The 16,126-nt window shown below is 39.9% G+C and overlaps 1 protein-coding gene across 1 annotated transcript; it reads right to left on the bottom strand.

Annotated features, from left to right (window-relative positions):
• Positions 1 to 12,057: 12,057 nt before the first annotated feature.
• LOC18101768 (desmethyl-deoxy-podophyllotoxin synthase) lies at positions 12,058 to 13,848 on the bottom strand. The gene is made up of 2 exons (XM_024606761.2): positions 12,872 to 13,848; positions 12,058 to 12,770 (listed from the first exon to the last, which is right to left on the bottom strand). Exons 1-2 carry the CDS (start codon positions 13,778 to 13,780, stop codon positions 12,147 to 12,149), a joined length of 1,533 nt encoding a protein of 510 aa, XP_024462529.1. The 5' UTR covers positions 13,781 to 13,848; the 3' UTR covers positions 12,058 to 12,146.
• Between the last annotated feature and the right edge of the window lie 2,278 nt (positions 13,849 to 16,126).

The following is a 16,126-nucleotide window of genomic DNA, read 5'->3' on the forward strand; positions in this document are numbered from 1 at the left end:
TCAGTGGATAATTTGTAAGGAGCTGCCTCGACAGCCTGGTTATTGTGGGTTATCTGGATATTTCTCAAAGGTGGATGTTCAGATTCAACTGTAGGTCCACTGGTGAGGTTCCATACAGGGGTTTTTGACCTTGATGTGACCGAGCATGCATGTTTAATGGATGCAAAAGGATATGGAATGTGATGTTCAGATGCATAATATAATTCGAACCAATCAAAAAATAGAATCTGTATTTTGTATAACTCAATGAAATTAAAAAATTGTTTTTGTATTTCACTTCTGTGTTCGAGAAAGTTTTGAAAAAACCAAATTCGTTTTGTAGAGTTACAGGTCGAATAAAAATCCTTTTTGAAGAGAGTTTTGTCAAGAACAAAATGTTTCTCTGAAGTCAAAACATTCAGCTCGTTTTGGATATTTTCAGTAATAGCTGAAAAGGTTGGTGAAGTTGGAAGAGATGGAGGAGATGGTTGCTCAAGGTTTGTATAGACAAGTTTTGGTATATTTGTAGTATAGTCTGCATTTTGAAAACTAGGAGAAGGGATATCGGATGTAGATTTTCTTGGAAGGTTTTCGTGATAAAGGATATTGATAACAGAAGGGATTTTGGATGATGACTGCGCGTGTTTTTGTTAGTGAATATTTACAGGCTTCATTCGCCTGCTGGTCCCATGGTTATCACAGCTCATTTTCATTAGCCAAAATTGTTAGTGCAACTGCCATCAGAAATGGCAGTGGTCCAGCCATGGTGTATCCTGGTTTACCAAAAAAAATATATCGTGGGAGTGGGACTAGAATTGATTTCAGTGATGATGATTGCGATATTTACAGGCTTCATTTGTCTTTTTTCTTAATAATTTCAAAACATAAAATTACTTGTCCTAAACAAAATGAAATGCATGCCAAAATAAAAGTGAGATGCGAGGATAAAATGTTAAAGAAATAAATTTTTTATTTTGTTATTTTTTGAATTTTTTATTTTATAAAATCATAGAAAAACTGAAAATAAATAGATAAAAAAGACCCAAAAAATGAAAAGATAAGACCCACGTGAACGTAAAATCAATGGATGCATATGTGAATGAGAAATGGTAGTGGTCCTGCCATGGTGTGTTCTTGTTCACGAAAAAATTATCGTTAGATCAATCGAATGAAAGTGCCGGAAGCTTTCTTTTAGGTTATGTTTATGTGTTTAAAATTTGAAACTCAATAAATAAATAAATAAAGAGAAAAAGGAAGGGAGCGGGAAGAAGATAGAGAAGGAAAGACTAATTATTAATAGCAAATTGTATAGCAAGCTATCTCAATATTTGGAGACGAGTGGAGACAAAGGCGAAAAGTATCTTGATATCATGATGTTCGTGTTGGTGCCCATTGGTATTATCCCTTGCTGGAATCGTAGTGGGCTTGCTCAATATTTTCTTTATATTTCTCCGTTTTCGATTTGAGTAATATTACACAAACAAACAAATCATACAAAAATTCTATACAAATTGATATGTCAGTTCATTTTCGGCAAGTTTAATCAACTAATTACATTCATGATTAATTTTCGTTCAAGTTTAATTATGCTAATCGTAGAAGATTAGCTTCGACTAATGACATCCTAGATAGATGGCAGAGTTGCATTGATGATTAGCTTCAGCTAATAGCATCCTAGACGGATGGTCGGGTTGCGTTGGTGGCTAATGGCATCCTAGACGGATGGTTGAGTTGCGTTAATGATTAGCTTCGACTAATGGCATCTCAGATGGATGACTGGGTTGCGCGGATGATTAGTCTTGGTTAATGGCATCCTAGTGGGATGGTCGGGTTAAATATGACGACTAGCTTTGGCTAATGGCATCCTAGATGGATGGCAGAGTTGATTATGATGATTGGCTTCGGCTAACCGTATCTGTAAGAGATGATGAGTTGGTTTTTGTGATTAGTCTTGGTTAATGGCATCCTAGTGGGATGGTCGGGTTAAATATGACGACTAGCTTTGGCTAATGACATCCTAGATGAATGGCAGAGTTGATTATGATGATTGGCTTCGGCTAACCGTATCGGTAAGAGATGATGGGTTGGTTTTTGTGATTAGTTTTGGTTAATGACATTTGAGACAAATGACCGAGTTTGGACGTTGCAATTAGCTATGGCTAAAAGCATCTAAGATGGACGATGTAACGGCCTAGCTTTTTCAAAGCCAAAATCGATGAATTTTTTTTTTACAAGTCATTAGGTTCTGAATGTTTTTCACCATATCATTCTGCATATTTATAACTGCATTTCATTTATTAACAAGGCATAATCCACGTAGGATAACGTAAATCAACATTCTCATAAGATGAATTCTCAATACACATGCCTATAATTTTATATTTTCATACTCATAGGTTTACATTACAACATATTGACATACTTATAAATTCACATCCCTGTTCTAGTCTCGTTATCATCACAAGTTCATACAAGAGTGTCGAACGACAAGTTACACAACTAGTACTTTCGTTACCCTAACCTCATGTAATTTCACAACATAATATCCTCATAAGAAGAATACCGCATACGTATATTCATACATATCATATCTACATGTTCGCACATACACATCCGTGTTCCATTTCAATTTTTACGTTACAAGTCTTTACAAAAGGGGTCGGACAACTACTTGAGCGATTAATACATCTGTTCATACAGAACTTATATTACCCATAACATGCAAATATATGGTTCTTTCCAAAATGTATGAGCCGCAAAGCGGATTTCCTTACGCACCATGTTGGTATGATGTCCCTGTTACAACACAAGGTAATTTCAAGCATTATAGGCAATTTAAAAACATAATAAAGCATTATTAACGTCACATTTCATTCATGGATCTAAAGAGCATAATTATTTCATTTCTCCTTGCTTATGTAAATACCACCCTTAATAATTCGTCAATTATCGAGGCTAATTACAATACTCAAACCCGATTATCCATCTCGATTACCGTTAACCGAACTAACGTTATTCTCTGTTTAAAGCATAAAAATCATAGTTCTTTCATATACTTGGTATATATAAAACATAGTACCCATAAGCGCATCAATTCTTGAAACTAACTCATAACTCCAAAATCCGGCAATCCTCTTAGGATGCCATTAGCCGAAGCTAATTATTTGTTAGTCCCGGTCATCCACTTAGGATGCTATTAGCCGAAGCTAATCATTTGTGCATCCCAATCATCCACTTAGGATGCCATTAGCCGAAGCTAAACATTTGTCAGTCTCGGTCATCCACTTAGGATGCCATTAGCCGAGCTAATTATTTGTCAATCCTGGTCATCCACTTAGGATGTATTGGCCGAAGCTAATCATTTCTCAGTCCCGGTCATCCACTTAGGATGCCATTAGCCAAAGCTAATCATTTATCAATAAAACGTTCCAGAGCTGGTTTTATGAAATCACTATAACATGATAATATATCATTTGAAATGCTCATTCAAATGATTCATAACAATTTGACACTCACTATAACATAATAGTAAACCTTTCGTAATACTCATACAAACGTTTTGTAATAGTTTAATATTCAATAAACACGATAATAGATACTCTATAATATACAAAAAAAACATTCCATAACTGTTTAGCATTCAGTAGAACACAACAATAGACCCTGCATATTACTCATCCAACCATTCATGACAGTTAATGTTCAATACAATACAACAATAGATCCCTCATAATAATCATAGAAAAATTCCTAACAATGTAGCACTAGGTATAGCACAATAATAGATCCTTCGCAATACTCATATAAACATTCGTGACAAATAACCTTCAACATAATACAACGACAAATCCTTTGTAATACTCTTACAACCATTCGTGACAATTAACATTCAATATAATACAACGATAGATCATTCGTAATACGCATACAACTAATCGTGACAATTAACATTCAGTATAATACAACGGTAGATCCTTCATAATAAATTCACTTTAGAAACTAACGTTACGCTAGAAGGGGGGTGGAAATCACCTACTTGTTCCACCCGCAGGGTGTCCTTCTCCTGACAAATGTGTGATCCCAGATGCACCACCTAAAACATAAATGACCACAATTCAATACATTCGTATTCAGTAATCACACACAACTCATCACTTTGCATGCTCAAGCATACACAAGTTCTTGTTCCATTGTTTCACATATTACAATCACAGAAAACAATCATCTTAATCACCAGGCCATTTTAGATAATTAAATCTGCTGCAGAATTTAGTTAGCCAAAACTGGTTCGCTAGTGACCTAGAATCGTTAGCGAAAACTGATTCGCGGCTGACAATAGAAATTCAACAGCGAACACTGATTCGTTGCAGACAACACCATTTTGATAGGAAACTCTAATTCGCTACAGATAACATAATTTTGGCAGCGAATAGTGATTCGTTGTAGACAACACAATTTCAACATCAAACACTGATTCGCTGCAGACAACACAATTTCGGCAGCAAACTTTGATTCGCTGTAGACAACATAATTTCGACAACGAACACTGATTCATTGCAAACAACACAATTTTGAAAATGAACACTACTTCGCTGCAGACAATACAATTTTGACAGTGAACTCTGATTCGCTGGAGACAACACCATTTTGGTAGCGAATACTGATTCCCTGCAGACAACATACTTTCGGTAGCGAACACTGCTTCGCTACAGGGAACACAATTTTGAAAGTGAAAACTGATTCGTTATAGCCAACACAATTCGACACCGAAAACTGCTTCGCTACAGACAACACCATTTCGACAGCGAATGTTGATTCACTGCGGACAACATAATTTTTGTAGCGAACGCTCATTCGTTGCCGACAACACCATTTCGACAGCGAATGTTGATTTGCTGCGGACAACACAATTTAGGCAGCGAACGCTCATTCGCTACAGATAACATAATTTTTGCACTGAATGCTAATTTGTTGCGGACAACACAATTCGACAGCAAAAACTGATTCACTGTAGGCAACACCATTTGGCAGCAAAACCTGATTCGCTGCAGCTAACATAATTTTGTTAGTGAACACTGCTTCGCTACAGAAAACACGATTTCGACTGCGAACTCTGATTCGCTGCAGACAACACCATTTTAACAGCGAACACTGCTTCATTGCAGCGAACACTGCTTCATTGCAGCGAACACTGCTTCATTGCAGCAAACTCAACTTTGACAGCGAACACTACTTCGTTGCAGACAACACAATTTCGATAGCGAACACTGATTCGCTGGAGACAACACCATTTCGGCAGCGAACACAATTTTGACAGCGAAAACTAATTCACTGCAGCCAACACAATTCAGCACCGAAAACTGCTTCGCTGCAGACAACACCATTTCGGCAGCGAATGTTAATTCACTGTGGACAACACAATTTTTGCAGCAAACGCTCATTCGTTGCCGACAACACCATTTCGGCAGCGAATGTTGATTCGTTGTGGACAACACAATTTAGGCAGCGAACGCTCACTCGCTACAGACAACACAATTTTTGTAGTGAATGTTAATTCGTTGTGGACAACACAATTCAACAACGAAAACTTATTCACTGAAGGCAACACCATTTGGCAACAAAACCTGATTCGCTGCAGCCAACATAATTTCAGCAGCGAACACTTCTTCGCTACAGACAACACAATTTCGACAGCGAACTCTGATTCGCTGCAGAGAACACCATTTCGGCAGCAAACACTGATTCGCTACAGACAATACTATTCAATTGCAAAAACTGATTTGCTGCAGGCAACACCATTCAGCAGCGAAAACTCATTCGCTGCAGACAACACAATTTAGTAGCGAAAACTTATTCGCTGCAGGCAACACCGTTGCAGACCACATAATTTCGGCAGCGAAAACTGATTCGCTGTAGGCAACACTGCTGCAGACCATACAATTTCGGTAGTGAATGCTAATTTTTCACAGTGAACGCTAATTTGCTGCAGACAACACAATTCGGCATCGAAAACTGATTCGCTGCAGGCGACACCATTCGGAAGCGAAACCAGATTCACTGCAGCCACCACCATTCGACACCGAAAACTAATTCACTACAGAAAACACAATTCAGCAAAACCGATTCGCTGTCGACACCATAATTCGTTCTTTGGATCCAGCAGAATCATACAATTTTAGCATGAACACACATGTAAATTCAATTCCAACACATTCTTTGTCGTCAGATTCCTATTTCAGTTGTAGCATGCTTTCAAGGTTACAAACACATATTTTTTGCACTTAACATCCACCAGCATGCTGAATTCATGACATTAACACATATATAATTTTGTTTTTGTTTCACATAATTAAGCAACTCTAACAAGATCATCATCTTTGCATTTTATCCCTTTAATCTATGTTATTTCCAGCCCTCACCATGGCCGCCCACCTCTCTAAGTTTTTTTTTGCATTCAAAATTGTACATTTCCTCTGTTAAATGTTCTGGAATTAGGTTCATACCTCATGAATTTAACAAGTTCAATGCAGGTTGGGGTGGCCTGCTCTTCCTCTCCTTTTTGGTTTTCTTCCTTCCCTCTCTTGATGTCCAGCTGACCTCTAGGCTCCTCTTTCTCTTAGGTTTTGGGCTGCTGGCCGCTCATTTGTGGAAGAGGAAAGGTCACCCTCCCTCTCTCCTTGCATTTATACCCCCTCTTAAATGAGAGGGGGCTGTTTGGGTGTTGGATATCTTTGGTTCTTATCCCTCTTTTGAGTTATCCTAGGCTGGTTCCTATTCCAATTCTTCCCTAGGGTAGGCCAATCCAACACTAATTTTTGTTGAGTTTTACAGTGTTGCTATCGATTCAGAAATCAGCAGAAAAATTATGTCACTGTCGATTCAGAAATCGATAGCAGAAACCATGTCACTGTCGATCCAGAAATTGGTAGCAGAAATTATGTCGCTACCAATCCAGAAATCAACAGCACAAACTGTGTCACTGATTGATGATTAGCTTCGGCTAATGGCATCCTAGAAGGATGATCGAGCTGTGTTTGATGGTTAACTTTAGCTAATGGCATCCAAAATGGATAACTGGACTATGTTTGATTATTTGCTTCGGCTAATGGCATACGAAATGGACGATCGGGCTATGATTAATTATTAGCTTTGGTTAATGGCATCCGAGAAGGATGACCGGGTTGTGATTGATGATTAGCTTCGGCTAATGACATCCTAGAAGGATGATCGAGCTATATTTGATGATTAGTTTTGGCTAATGGCATCCTAGATGGATGGCCGAGGTGATTATGATGATTGGCTTCGGCTAATGGTATCCGTAAAAGATGACGCGTTTGATTTTGTGATTAATTTTAGCTAATGGCATCCGAGACAAATGACTGAGTCTAGATGTTGTGATCAGTTACAACAAAAAGCATCCAAGGTGGATGACCAGGTTAAAGTCAGGTAATTAACCCTGTCCGATGATTAAACTTCAGCTCCTCCACTTCTATGGAGAGGTTGGGGCATATGAGTGAGAATAATACATTTAGCGCAATAATAATGATTATACAATGCACATGAGAAGTAAATGAAATAATGTACTTATCTTCAGTTGATAACGAAATGTAACGATAACGTCCTTCTAGTTGTTTATTATTACGTTTAGATTATTTACAATTCATGTATCCATGTTGTTTTGTAACAGGGACATCACGTAATCAAGGTACGTCGGAAAGTCGTTCCACGGGTTCACATTCTTTGAAAGGTGCTACGTAATAATTTGTTTCAGGTGTTATGTGTTTGATAAGAACGAGCGAACTAGTTGAATATTTGTCATTCGACACTTTTGTAAAGAGTTGTATCGAAAATTATAATGGAATATGAATGCGAAAGAATGATCTTGTAAACATGATGTGGTGAATGGATGCATATGATATTCTCTTTAATGAGAATGATGTATTATGAAATCCCAAGGGTATTGCACTGCACTAAGAGATGAATTCTGCTACGATAAACCCTAAACACCGTTGCGAGAATGTGTATTATCACTTTTTATGGGATGTTGATTTACTTTACCTTATGTGAGTTGTGCCTTGTTAATGAATGAAATGTATTGATAAATTCACAGAATGATATTGTGAAAAGCATCGAGAACCCAACGACTTACAAAAACAAATTCCACCAATTTTGGCTATGAAAAAGTCGGGTCATTACAGTAGACTCCATTGCTGGTGGTGCCCTTCCATTAATTCCTTTAAGTTTCATCCTTGCGACCATTCTCGCCCATAACCCAAAAACTTGATTTCTCTTAAGGTGCTAGCGGAGTCCTAAAAGCAACATCTGTCTATCCCTAGTAGACATCAATTGTGGTTGAGACTAGGACAATATCCAATCGTCTTTGAGCCTCCCAACTTTCATTCTTAATTAATAAAAACATCATTGGCAAAAGGCTTTCATAGTTGATTATCTTTCATAAATCCAAGAATTTCACCTTTGACTATGAAATATGAATGCCCCCTACTGTCCCTCTTAATTATTACTCCGATCTTGAAGGCCAACACAATAGGATCGAAATCCTATGATCTTGTACAATGCTAATATATCCAGAGCGTAGGCTTGCTTTAAACACTCTAATTTCTTCAAAGTTACAACACCGGAGGCATGACCCAAGCAGTTAAGCCCAGGAGTGCATCACTGATCAAAGGGATGAGACGACTACACCATAGGTGGACTAGTAGACCTAACCTAAAGTCCAACTATGAGCTTTTTAACTGTAACAAGTTAAATATGCTATTAGAGCTGGAATTACCATGGCTATTGGCACTAGACTTGCCCTCCAATGGATCCTCGTTAACGATTTAGATTGCACTTATTCCAATTACCACACTCAATGAGCCCGGTATTGTTATTTATTGTCACTATCTCATCGTGTCACGATTGGATAATTTGCGCGCCTACTGCCTTCCTGTATTGTGGGCCTCTATACTATCATCGAAAGTTGATAGGACAGAAACTTGAATCATGTATTGCTGGCACGAAGGCCGTGTGATCTGTCAAGTTATCATGAATCATCAGAGCAACGAGTAGAGCCCGTGCCGAGTTTTTATCTAATAAATGCATCCCTTTTAGAAATCAGGCTTTGTTGCACATATTAGCTCTAGAATTACTAAGGTTATTCGAGTAGCAAATACCATAAAATAGACTATAACTGATTTAATGAGCCATTTGGAGTTTACAACCTGAATTAGTTATACTTATATGTGCATGGCTTAATCTTTGAGACAAGCGATGGATGCAGTAAACGCAAGCTGATGACTCGTGCTTGCTAGGAATTCCTCATTTAAGACCAACAGTTGCAATGATCTGTCCCCATCGCAATGCAATTTCAAAGATTACTCGAGCCTGTCAGCCAAAGCTATAGACTCATTGAATACATCAATGTAGTGAGCATGCGGCCCAGAACATCTGACAGCATCACAGACCTGTTATTGCTTTAAACTTCCTTAGCCTAGAAGGCCATAGTCCCTCTAAGAAGCTGGTCGCGAATGTATTCAAAGCATATACTTGCTTTGATCACTCTAATTTCTTCAAAGTAACAGCACCAGAGGCATGACTCGGCTAGTTGCGCATTGTTGGTAGAAGGGATGACGCAACCAGTTCACACCATAGATGGACTGGTCAACCCAACCCAAAGTCCAACAAAAAGTTTTTTTAACTACAACAACTTAAACATAAGTTAATAGAGCTAGAATTACCGCGACTACTAGCATTAGACTTATCATCCAATGAATTCTCGTTAAGGGATTTAGAATGTATTCATTCCAATTACCAGACTCAATGAGCCCAATATTGTTACTTATTGTCATTACCTCCCCGTGTCAAGAGTGGGTAATTTGTGCGCCTACTGCCTTCCTTGGATGTGGTAGTCGTTTCTTAGGCTTCCTCTCTAGAATCGAACCCTAATTCTCCGTCATTCGTTGCCACCATGATAAATCTCTATACTACCATCGAAAGTTGACAAGGTAGAAATTTAAATGATGCATCGCCGACACGAAGGCCGTGTGATCCGTCTAGTTATCATGAATCATTAGAGCAACATGCAGATCTCGCGTCGGCCTTTTATCTAATAAATGCATCCCTTCTAGAAGTTGGGGTTTGTTACACGTATTAGCTATAAAATTACTATGATTATCCGAGTAGCAAGTTCCATCAAACAAACTATAATTGATTTAATGAACCATTAACAATTTCACAATTTAAATTAGTTTATACTTACACATCGCTTAATCTTTGAAACAAACGTATGAATGATTTCCTGGGTAGGCAACACAAGAACCAAGCCACAACACAAGGCACCCAAGGCGTTTGGGAAGCAACTGAAGAGGACCGTTGTGTGGCAGGTTCGATGCACCAAAGCACTAAGCCTGCCAAACATGAGCAGCCCAGCCGCTGTTCAAGAATCACCACATACAAAAGACAACGAACCTGCCTCGCGAACCCCAACCCGATGGTCAAAGGGAAACACCGGGCCAAGTTCGTGCCTGCATTACAAGATGCGAGCAAAGAGCTTACGAGGAACGAGGAATGACCGAATGGGACAAAGAGCAAGGCATTCCGCTGAGTAATGGGACAAGAACCAGCAGCATAGCACCACGCTCACAAGGGCCTCACACCATTCCAAGGGATGTCGAGGCCCGCCGGAGCAATGCCACGGCGAACGCCAAGCCCGCACATCACCCAAGCAACCCCCTGTATGCCAAGGAATGGGGTTTGGTCCCCTTCGAATCGCCTACAAAAATCTTCCACCAGAGCCCAAAGATTGGTGAGGAGAGCCAACGTCGCTGGAAAAATTGTCATCCGTCGCCGGAAAGACAACCAGAACCATTGGGGCATGGGAGGCCCTTGGGAGGCCCACCCCTAGCCAGTCAAGGGGTACCACCTATAATAGACAAAAGTAGTTTATTAACTCTAGCAGGAGGAAACATCACTATGTCCAGGTGGCACACTCCCTTTAAAAAATTCAATTTTTAGAATTTTGAGCTGAAAAAATAACAAAAACCCAAAGTATTTATAGAAAAATTTAGAAAAACATTTAGGCACTGGAAGCTTTTTTTTTTTTTTTTCCGATGTTTAAAGCTGAGAAAATCATGAAAAATAGAAAATAACCAAATCAAACCAAACTTTGTGGAAAACTCTCAAAAAATCATATCAATATATCTATGTGGTAATTGGGTGGTTTGTAAAGTTTTTGCATGGTGGAATTGAAAACGCAACACCTACAGGCCCGAGCCTGCGCTGGCTGGCAAATCTGCGTGCCTAACCTACCTTCTAGCAACGCGTAGGAGCGGAGGCAACCAAGTGTGCAAAGACAAGCTAACCACCACAGGCACGCTGGCAGCCAGAGGGGCGCAGGCCAGCCCCGCAGGCTAGCCTCAGTTGGCGCACAGCGGCAGGCCAGCACCAACGGTGGCGTGCAAGCCCGCTGTCACGGTCCAAACTTGTCCAAGGCCGATGGCTAATCCTTGGCCAATTTGTCCCATGAATCCAACCCATGTTTGCATATCTTGAGATATTATAAATCCTCGGGAGGGAGGAATGATTGATTGCCCAAGAGGATATTGGCTAATCTCTCATTTGCTTGTCTTGAGATATTATAAATCCTCGCAGTACTTTTGCCAAGGAGATTGCCACATACGGAGGAGTGTTGAACAAAGAACATGGAATTGATTTTGAGCCTACAGATGATAATGATGATGATGCAGACATAGCGAATGATATCTTGACATGTGTCAACTCATGTCAGTTGAAATGGGCATTCCATCATTAAACTGGCTACTATGAATAAATACGGTTTGTACAGTGCAAGAAAAAAAAATGTAGGAGCCGAAAATGATCGATTATTCTCATAAACCACATGGAAATCCGATATACATGAAGTGTGAATAAAAAGAAAAACAAATCACTAGTTGGAGTCCCGTAAATTTTAAATCATTGAAGATTTATATAATTATTAAATTTAAAATTAGTAAAATTAATCGAGATTTTTGCATACTAGTTCGAATACCCATATTAATTTAAAAAAAACAAATAAAATTATTTACTTAGAAAAAACTTATAAATACCAACCAGAGAATAGAGGATGTCTAGAAACTAAAAACAGTACATTTCATGGATCTTCTGAAGCTTTAATTTCCAGGTAGAGGATGGTGTGGAATTGGAATTAAGCAGAGATCATTCTTCCTTGTTACTACTGCTCCAAAAACCTCGGACATGTCCAGGTCTTCTGGTTTCGGTCCCTTGGGGAGATTCCAATCAAAATGGAATAGCAATTGTGCTAGTGGAAGCTCCACATTAACCGTACCAAACAAGATTCCAGGGCACATCTTTCTTCCAGCACCAAATGGGAGGAGTTCGAAGTCGGTTCCCTTGTATTCAATTGAATTATCAAGGAACCTCTCTGGATAAAATCTCTCAGGTTCATTCCAATAAGTTGGGTCCCTTCCGATCGCACTTACGTTCACAATGACTTTGGATTTGATAGGTATGTCATAACCATTTATCTTGCAATCCTCTCTACTTTCTCTTGGAAGTAGCAGAGGAACTGGAGGGTGTAATCTGAAAGTTTCTTTGATGGCCAACTTTAAGTAGTTTAATTCATGAAGGCCTGCTTCATCAACAGTTCCTTTATCACCAAATACTTGCCTCACCTCTTCTTGTGCCTTTTTCATTACTCTTGGATGTTTTACCATTTCCGACATTGCCCATACTACCGTAGTAGACGATGTGTCAGTGCCAGCAACGAACAGGTCCTGCAACACAAACACTAGGATAAGTAACACCAGATAAACTCGCTGATTTTCCAATGTCAGGTTATAATCTTCGTTTACTTGAAATTAGAAAACATACTAACCAGGATGATTGCTTTGATGTTGTTGTCGGTCAATGAAAATTCAGTGTCTCCTTGGTCCTGAATACCTAAAAGAACATCGACAAGGTCATGCTCTTCTTCATCAGCGCCTGTTTTTGCGGCCATCTCCTTCTTAGACCTATGTTCATTGATGATCTCTTGCAAGATCTTATCCAATCGCGCATGAATCTTCTCGAGGGTAAGTCTCATCCCACTGATCACAGAGAGCAACTTAATTGAAGGATATAAATCAGCAAGGCTATAACCTCCTGCTGCCTTATTAGCTTCCTTGACAGCTGGTATGAACACATCCTCTCCCTTGCATATCTTACCAAAGGCTGCTCTTGAAGTGATGCAATATGTAAGAGAACTTATCATTCTGCTGAAATTGACAGGAGACCATGCACTAGAAGAAATAGATCTAACAACCCTCCATACCTCTTCTTCCCTGATTGATCTGAAAGATCGCACACGTTTAGCACTTAGCAGTTCCAATACGCACAATTTTCGCAGCATCCTCCAGTAATCTCCATATGGTGCAAATGCAATATCCATGCAATTATAGCTTAGAATTTTCGCCGCAATCGGAGCTGGCCTTTGAGCAAAAATGAGATCATGGGTCTTCATCACTTCTTTAGCAGTTTCAGCTGAAGAGATAAGAACATGAGTAACTTCACCGAGTCGGAGGTGCATAACAGGTCCATATTTCTTGGCCATATCTCGGAAGCGGTGATGAGGTAAAGAGCCAACTAAATTGTGCATGTTTCCGATTAGAGGTAGCTGTGAAGGAACTGGTGGCAGATTCAGATTTGAGTTTCTGACTTTTGATTTCTTCCATATCCACAATATCACGTAGCTAATGCTGGTGACCAGAATGGTGACTAAAATTGTAGATGCAAATTGGTGCTCCATGGATAGGAAGGATTCAGGAAGAGATTTTGACAGGGCAATTGGGGGGGGGGGGGGGGGTGCTGTTGGGTTATGATTTCGTTCAGTTCTAAAGTATTTGCAAATTCTTGATGGAAAAGACTCGTGAATATAATACCGTGAAGACAATGTGTTGGAAGTACAAGGTAGGATTTTACTTAAAAATAACGAGGAATATGAACAACATCCCCATCAATAGGATAAACAGTCGAGGAGGTGCCAAGGAGACATTGATAAAAGTGGACAAATTTAGCACCAACTTCATCTATAGTGGTAGTTAGAAACCCGTTGCTACGCTGGAAAGCAGGAATGAAGCTTTTTCTATGTCTGTGACTCATCAAAGCATGAAAAAAACTTGTGTCTCTATCACTATCCTTTAGAAAATTGCACTTAAGCTTCTGAGAAAAGAAAGCTTTCTCAGCAGATTTGAGATTAAAAAGACTAATCTTCAGTTGATTTACCCTGTGCAGGAGAGAAACATCATCTCTGGAATCATGCAAAAGGCGTTGTTGATGCTCCAAGTCGGTCTCCATTCTAGCCACTCTCTCTGAAATGTGGCTGAAGTGTAACTTGTTTAGACTCTTCAGGGGGTGCTTAAGAGATTTAAGTTTCCTCCACAAAACAAACATGGGAGAACCTTCGACTGGGAGTTGCCATCCATCAGAAATTAAGCCTGCATACTGTGGGTGATCAACCCACATATTGAAGAACTTAAATGGACGACAACCTGGGGGATAATTGCCACCAATGCGGATATGAGCTCCTGAGTGGCCAGAGAAAGCTCCCGGAGGTTGGAAATGCACATGGGTAATGAGCTAAAGATTGCTCCATGAAGGATTGGCTAGGACACGGTCAATTTTAGTCCAAACAGTCCCATTGGACCAAGTGTAGTGACAGCCAGTGTAATTTAGATCTGAAAGGCTAAGCTTTGAGCAACATGCTTTGAAATCTGAGACTTCATAGGAGGAGACCGGTTAACCATTATACTTGTCATCCTGAGAAAGAGTGGAATTGAAATATACCAACACAAGCCAGGGACCAGTTGGAGTCCAAGATTTAATGCCATCCCACAGAGTTCTACGGGCAATAATGGTATTGTAACCGTAAACAAATGAAGCAGCAAAAGTGAAATGAGTAGACAAGCATCGAATGGAAACATGAATAAATTGGGGAGAAGAATCAAGCAGATCAACATGAACAGTAGAAGGATTCCATAACACAACAACTCTAGCAGTGCCAGTAGCTTCCACATTTGAAACTAGCTTCCAGTGCTTCAACCGAGATCTGTGCATAAACTGAAGCTTGGAAGGAACCAGTTTTTGTCTCCAGGAGACCACACACATCAAATTTATGTTTTTGCATGAGACGAACCAACTAATGCTGCTTCAGAGGACTGTTAAGTCCTCTGACATTCCAACTGAATAATAACACTACATAAGAGGGGGTGGAGGGGGAACCCTACCACTCCTAGATGCTCAAGATGTACTCATTCTCTGACTACGTATAGTGGTTACACCAACATGAACTACATTAGGAACTTTCCTGCATGGGACTGCTCCAACTGGTTCTTTCCCATTATGGATGATGGGGGGGGTTACGATCAGAGTTGCAAATACCTTCTGAAGATGAGAGAGCAGGTGCTTTACCTCTAGCGGGGATGGTTGAAACCTGATCAGCTGTGTGTGTGGCTCCCACTGGTATGCCAGGAGATTTCCTTGCTTTCTTTCTTTTGACAATTTCCCATTCACCAGAGGCCACTGCAACTTTGGTGGTCATGGGATCATAACTATGTGAAGCCTCCCCAATCTGGCCTTTAGCTTTTCCCAGGCTAGGCTCTGCAACAGGCCCCAGACGATCAAAAACATTACGGCTCTTATTTGTAACTATAGATGGATGGCTTTCCTTTTCCAAAGGTCTTGCCACCGCCGGGGCAGGAGGAGAGGTGCAAGTTCCCGTGTTGTGCCAAGGACTTTACACAACTTGCAGAATCTAGGAAGTGTCTCATATATCACCGGTTGATTCAGAGTGGAACCATTTGGTAAGTTAATGACAATAGAAGATTTAAGATTAGCAAGCAGATCCAATTCTACAAGAACTCTAGCATAGGAAATTCTCGACATGTTAAAGGTGAGCTGGTCACTTTGTATAGGCGTGCCTAATTTGCTAGCAATCTTAGAAAGGCATCTAGGAGACCAGTATTTTAACGGCAAATTTGGAAATTTAACCCATACAGGAACACAGGGCATCTCATCCGTCCCAAAATCAAAGTACTCTGGCATAGCTTTGATAATCAGGGGCCGGCCATATATCAAGTAAGGACCACTAGCAAGA

This window comes from Populus trichocarpa, chromosome 8, assembly GCF_000002775.5.
Source record: "Populus trichocarpa isolate Nisqually-1 chromosome 8, P.trichocarpa_v4.1, whole genome shotgun sequence".
Taxonomy (NCBI): Eukaryota; Viridiplantae; Streptophyta; class Magnoliopsida; order Malpighiales; family Salicaceae; genus Populus; species Populus trichocarpa.

Coding starts and splice junctions, on each gene's coding strand:
- LOC18101768 (XM_024606761.2), bottom strand. CDS start 13,780: ATGGAGCACCAATTTGCATCTACAATTTTAGTCACCATTCTGGTCACC. Junction 12,771..12,871: donor ACATCAAAGCAATCATCCTG/GTTAGTATGTTT, acceptor TTTGTGTTGCAG/GACCTGTTCGTTGCTGGCAC.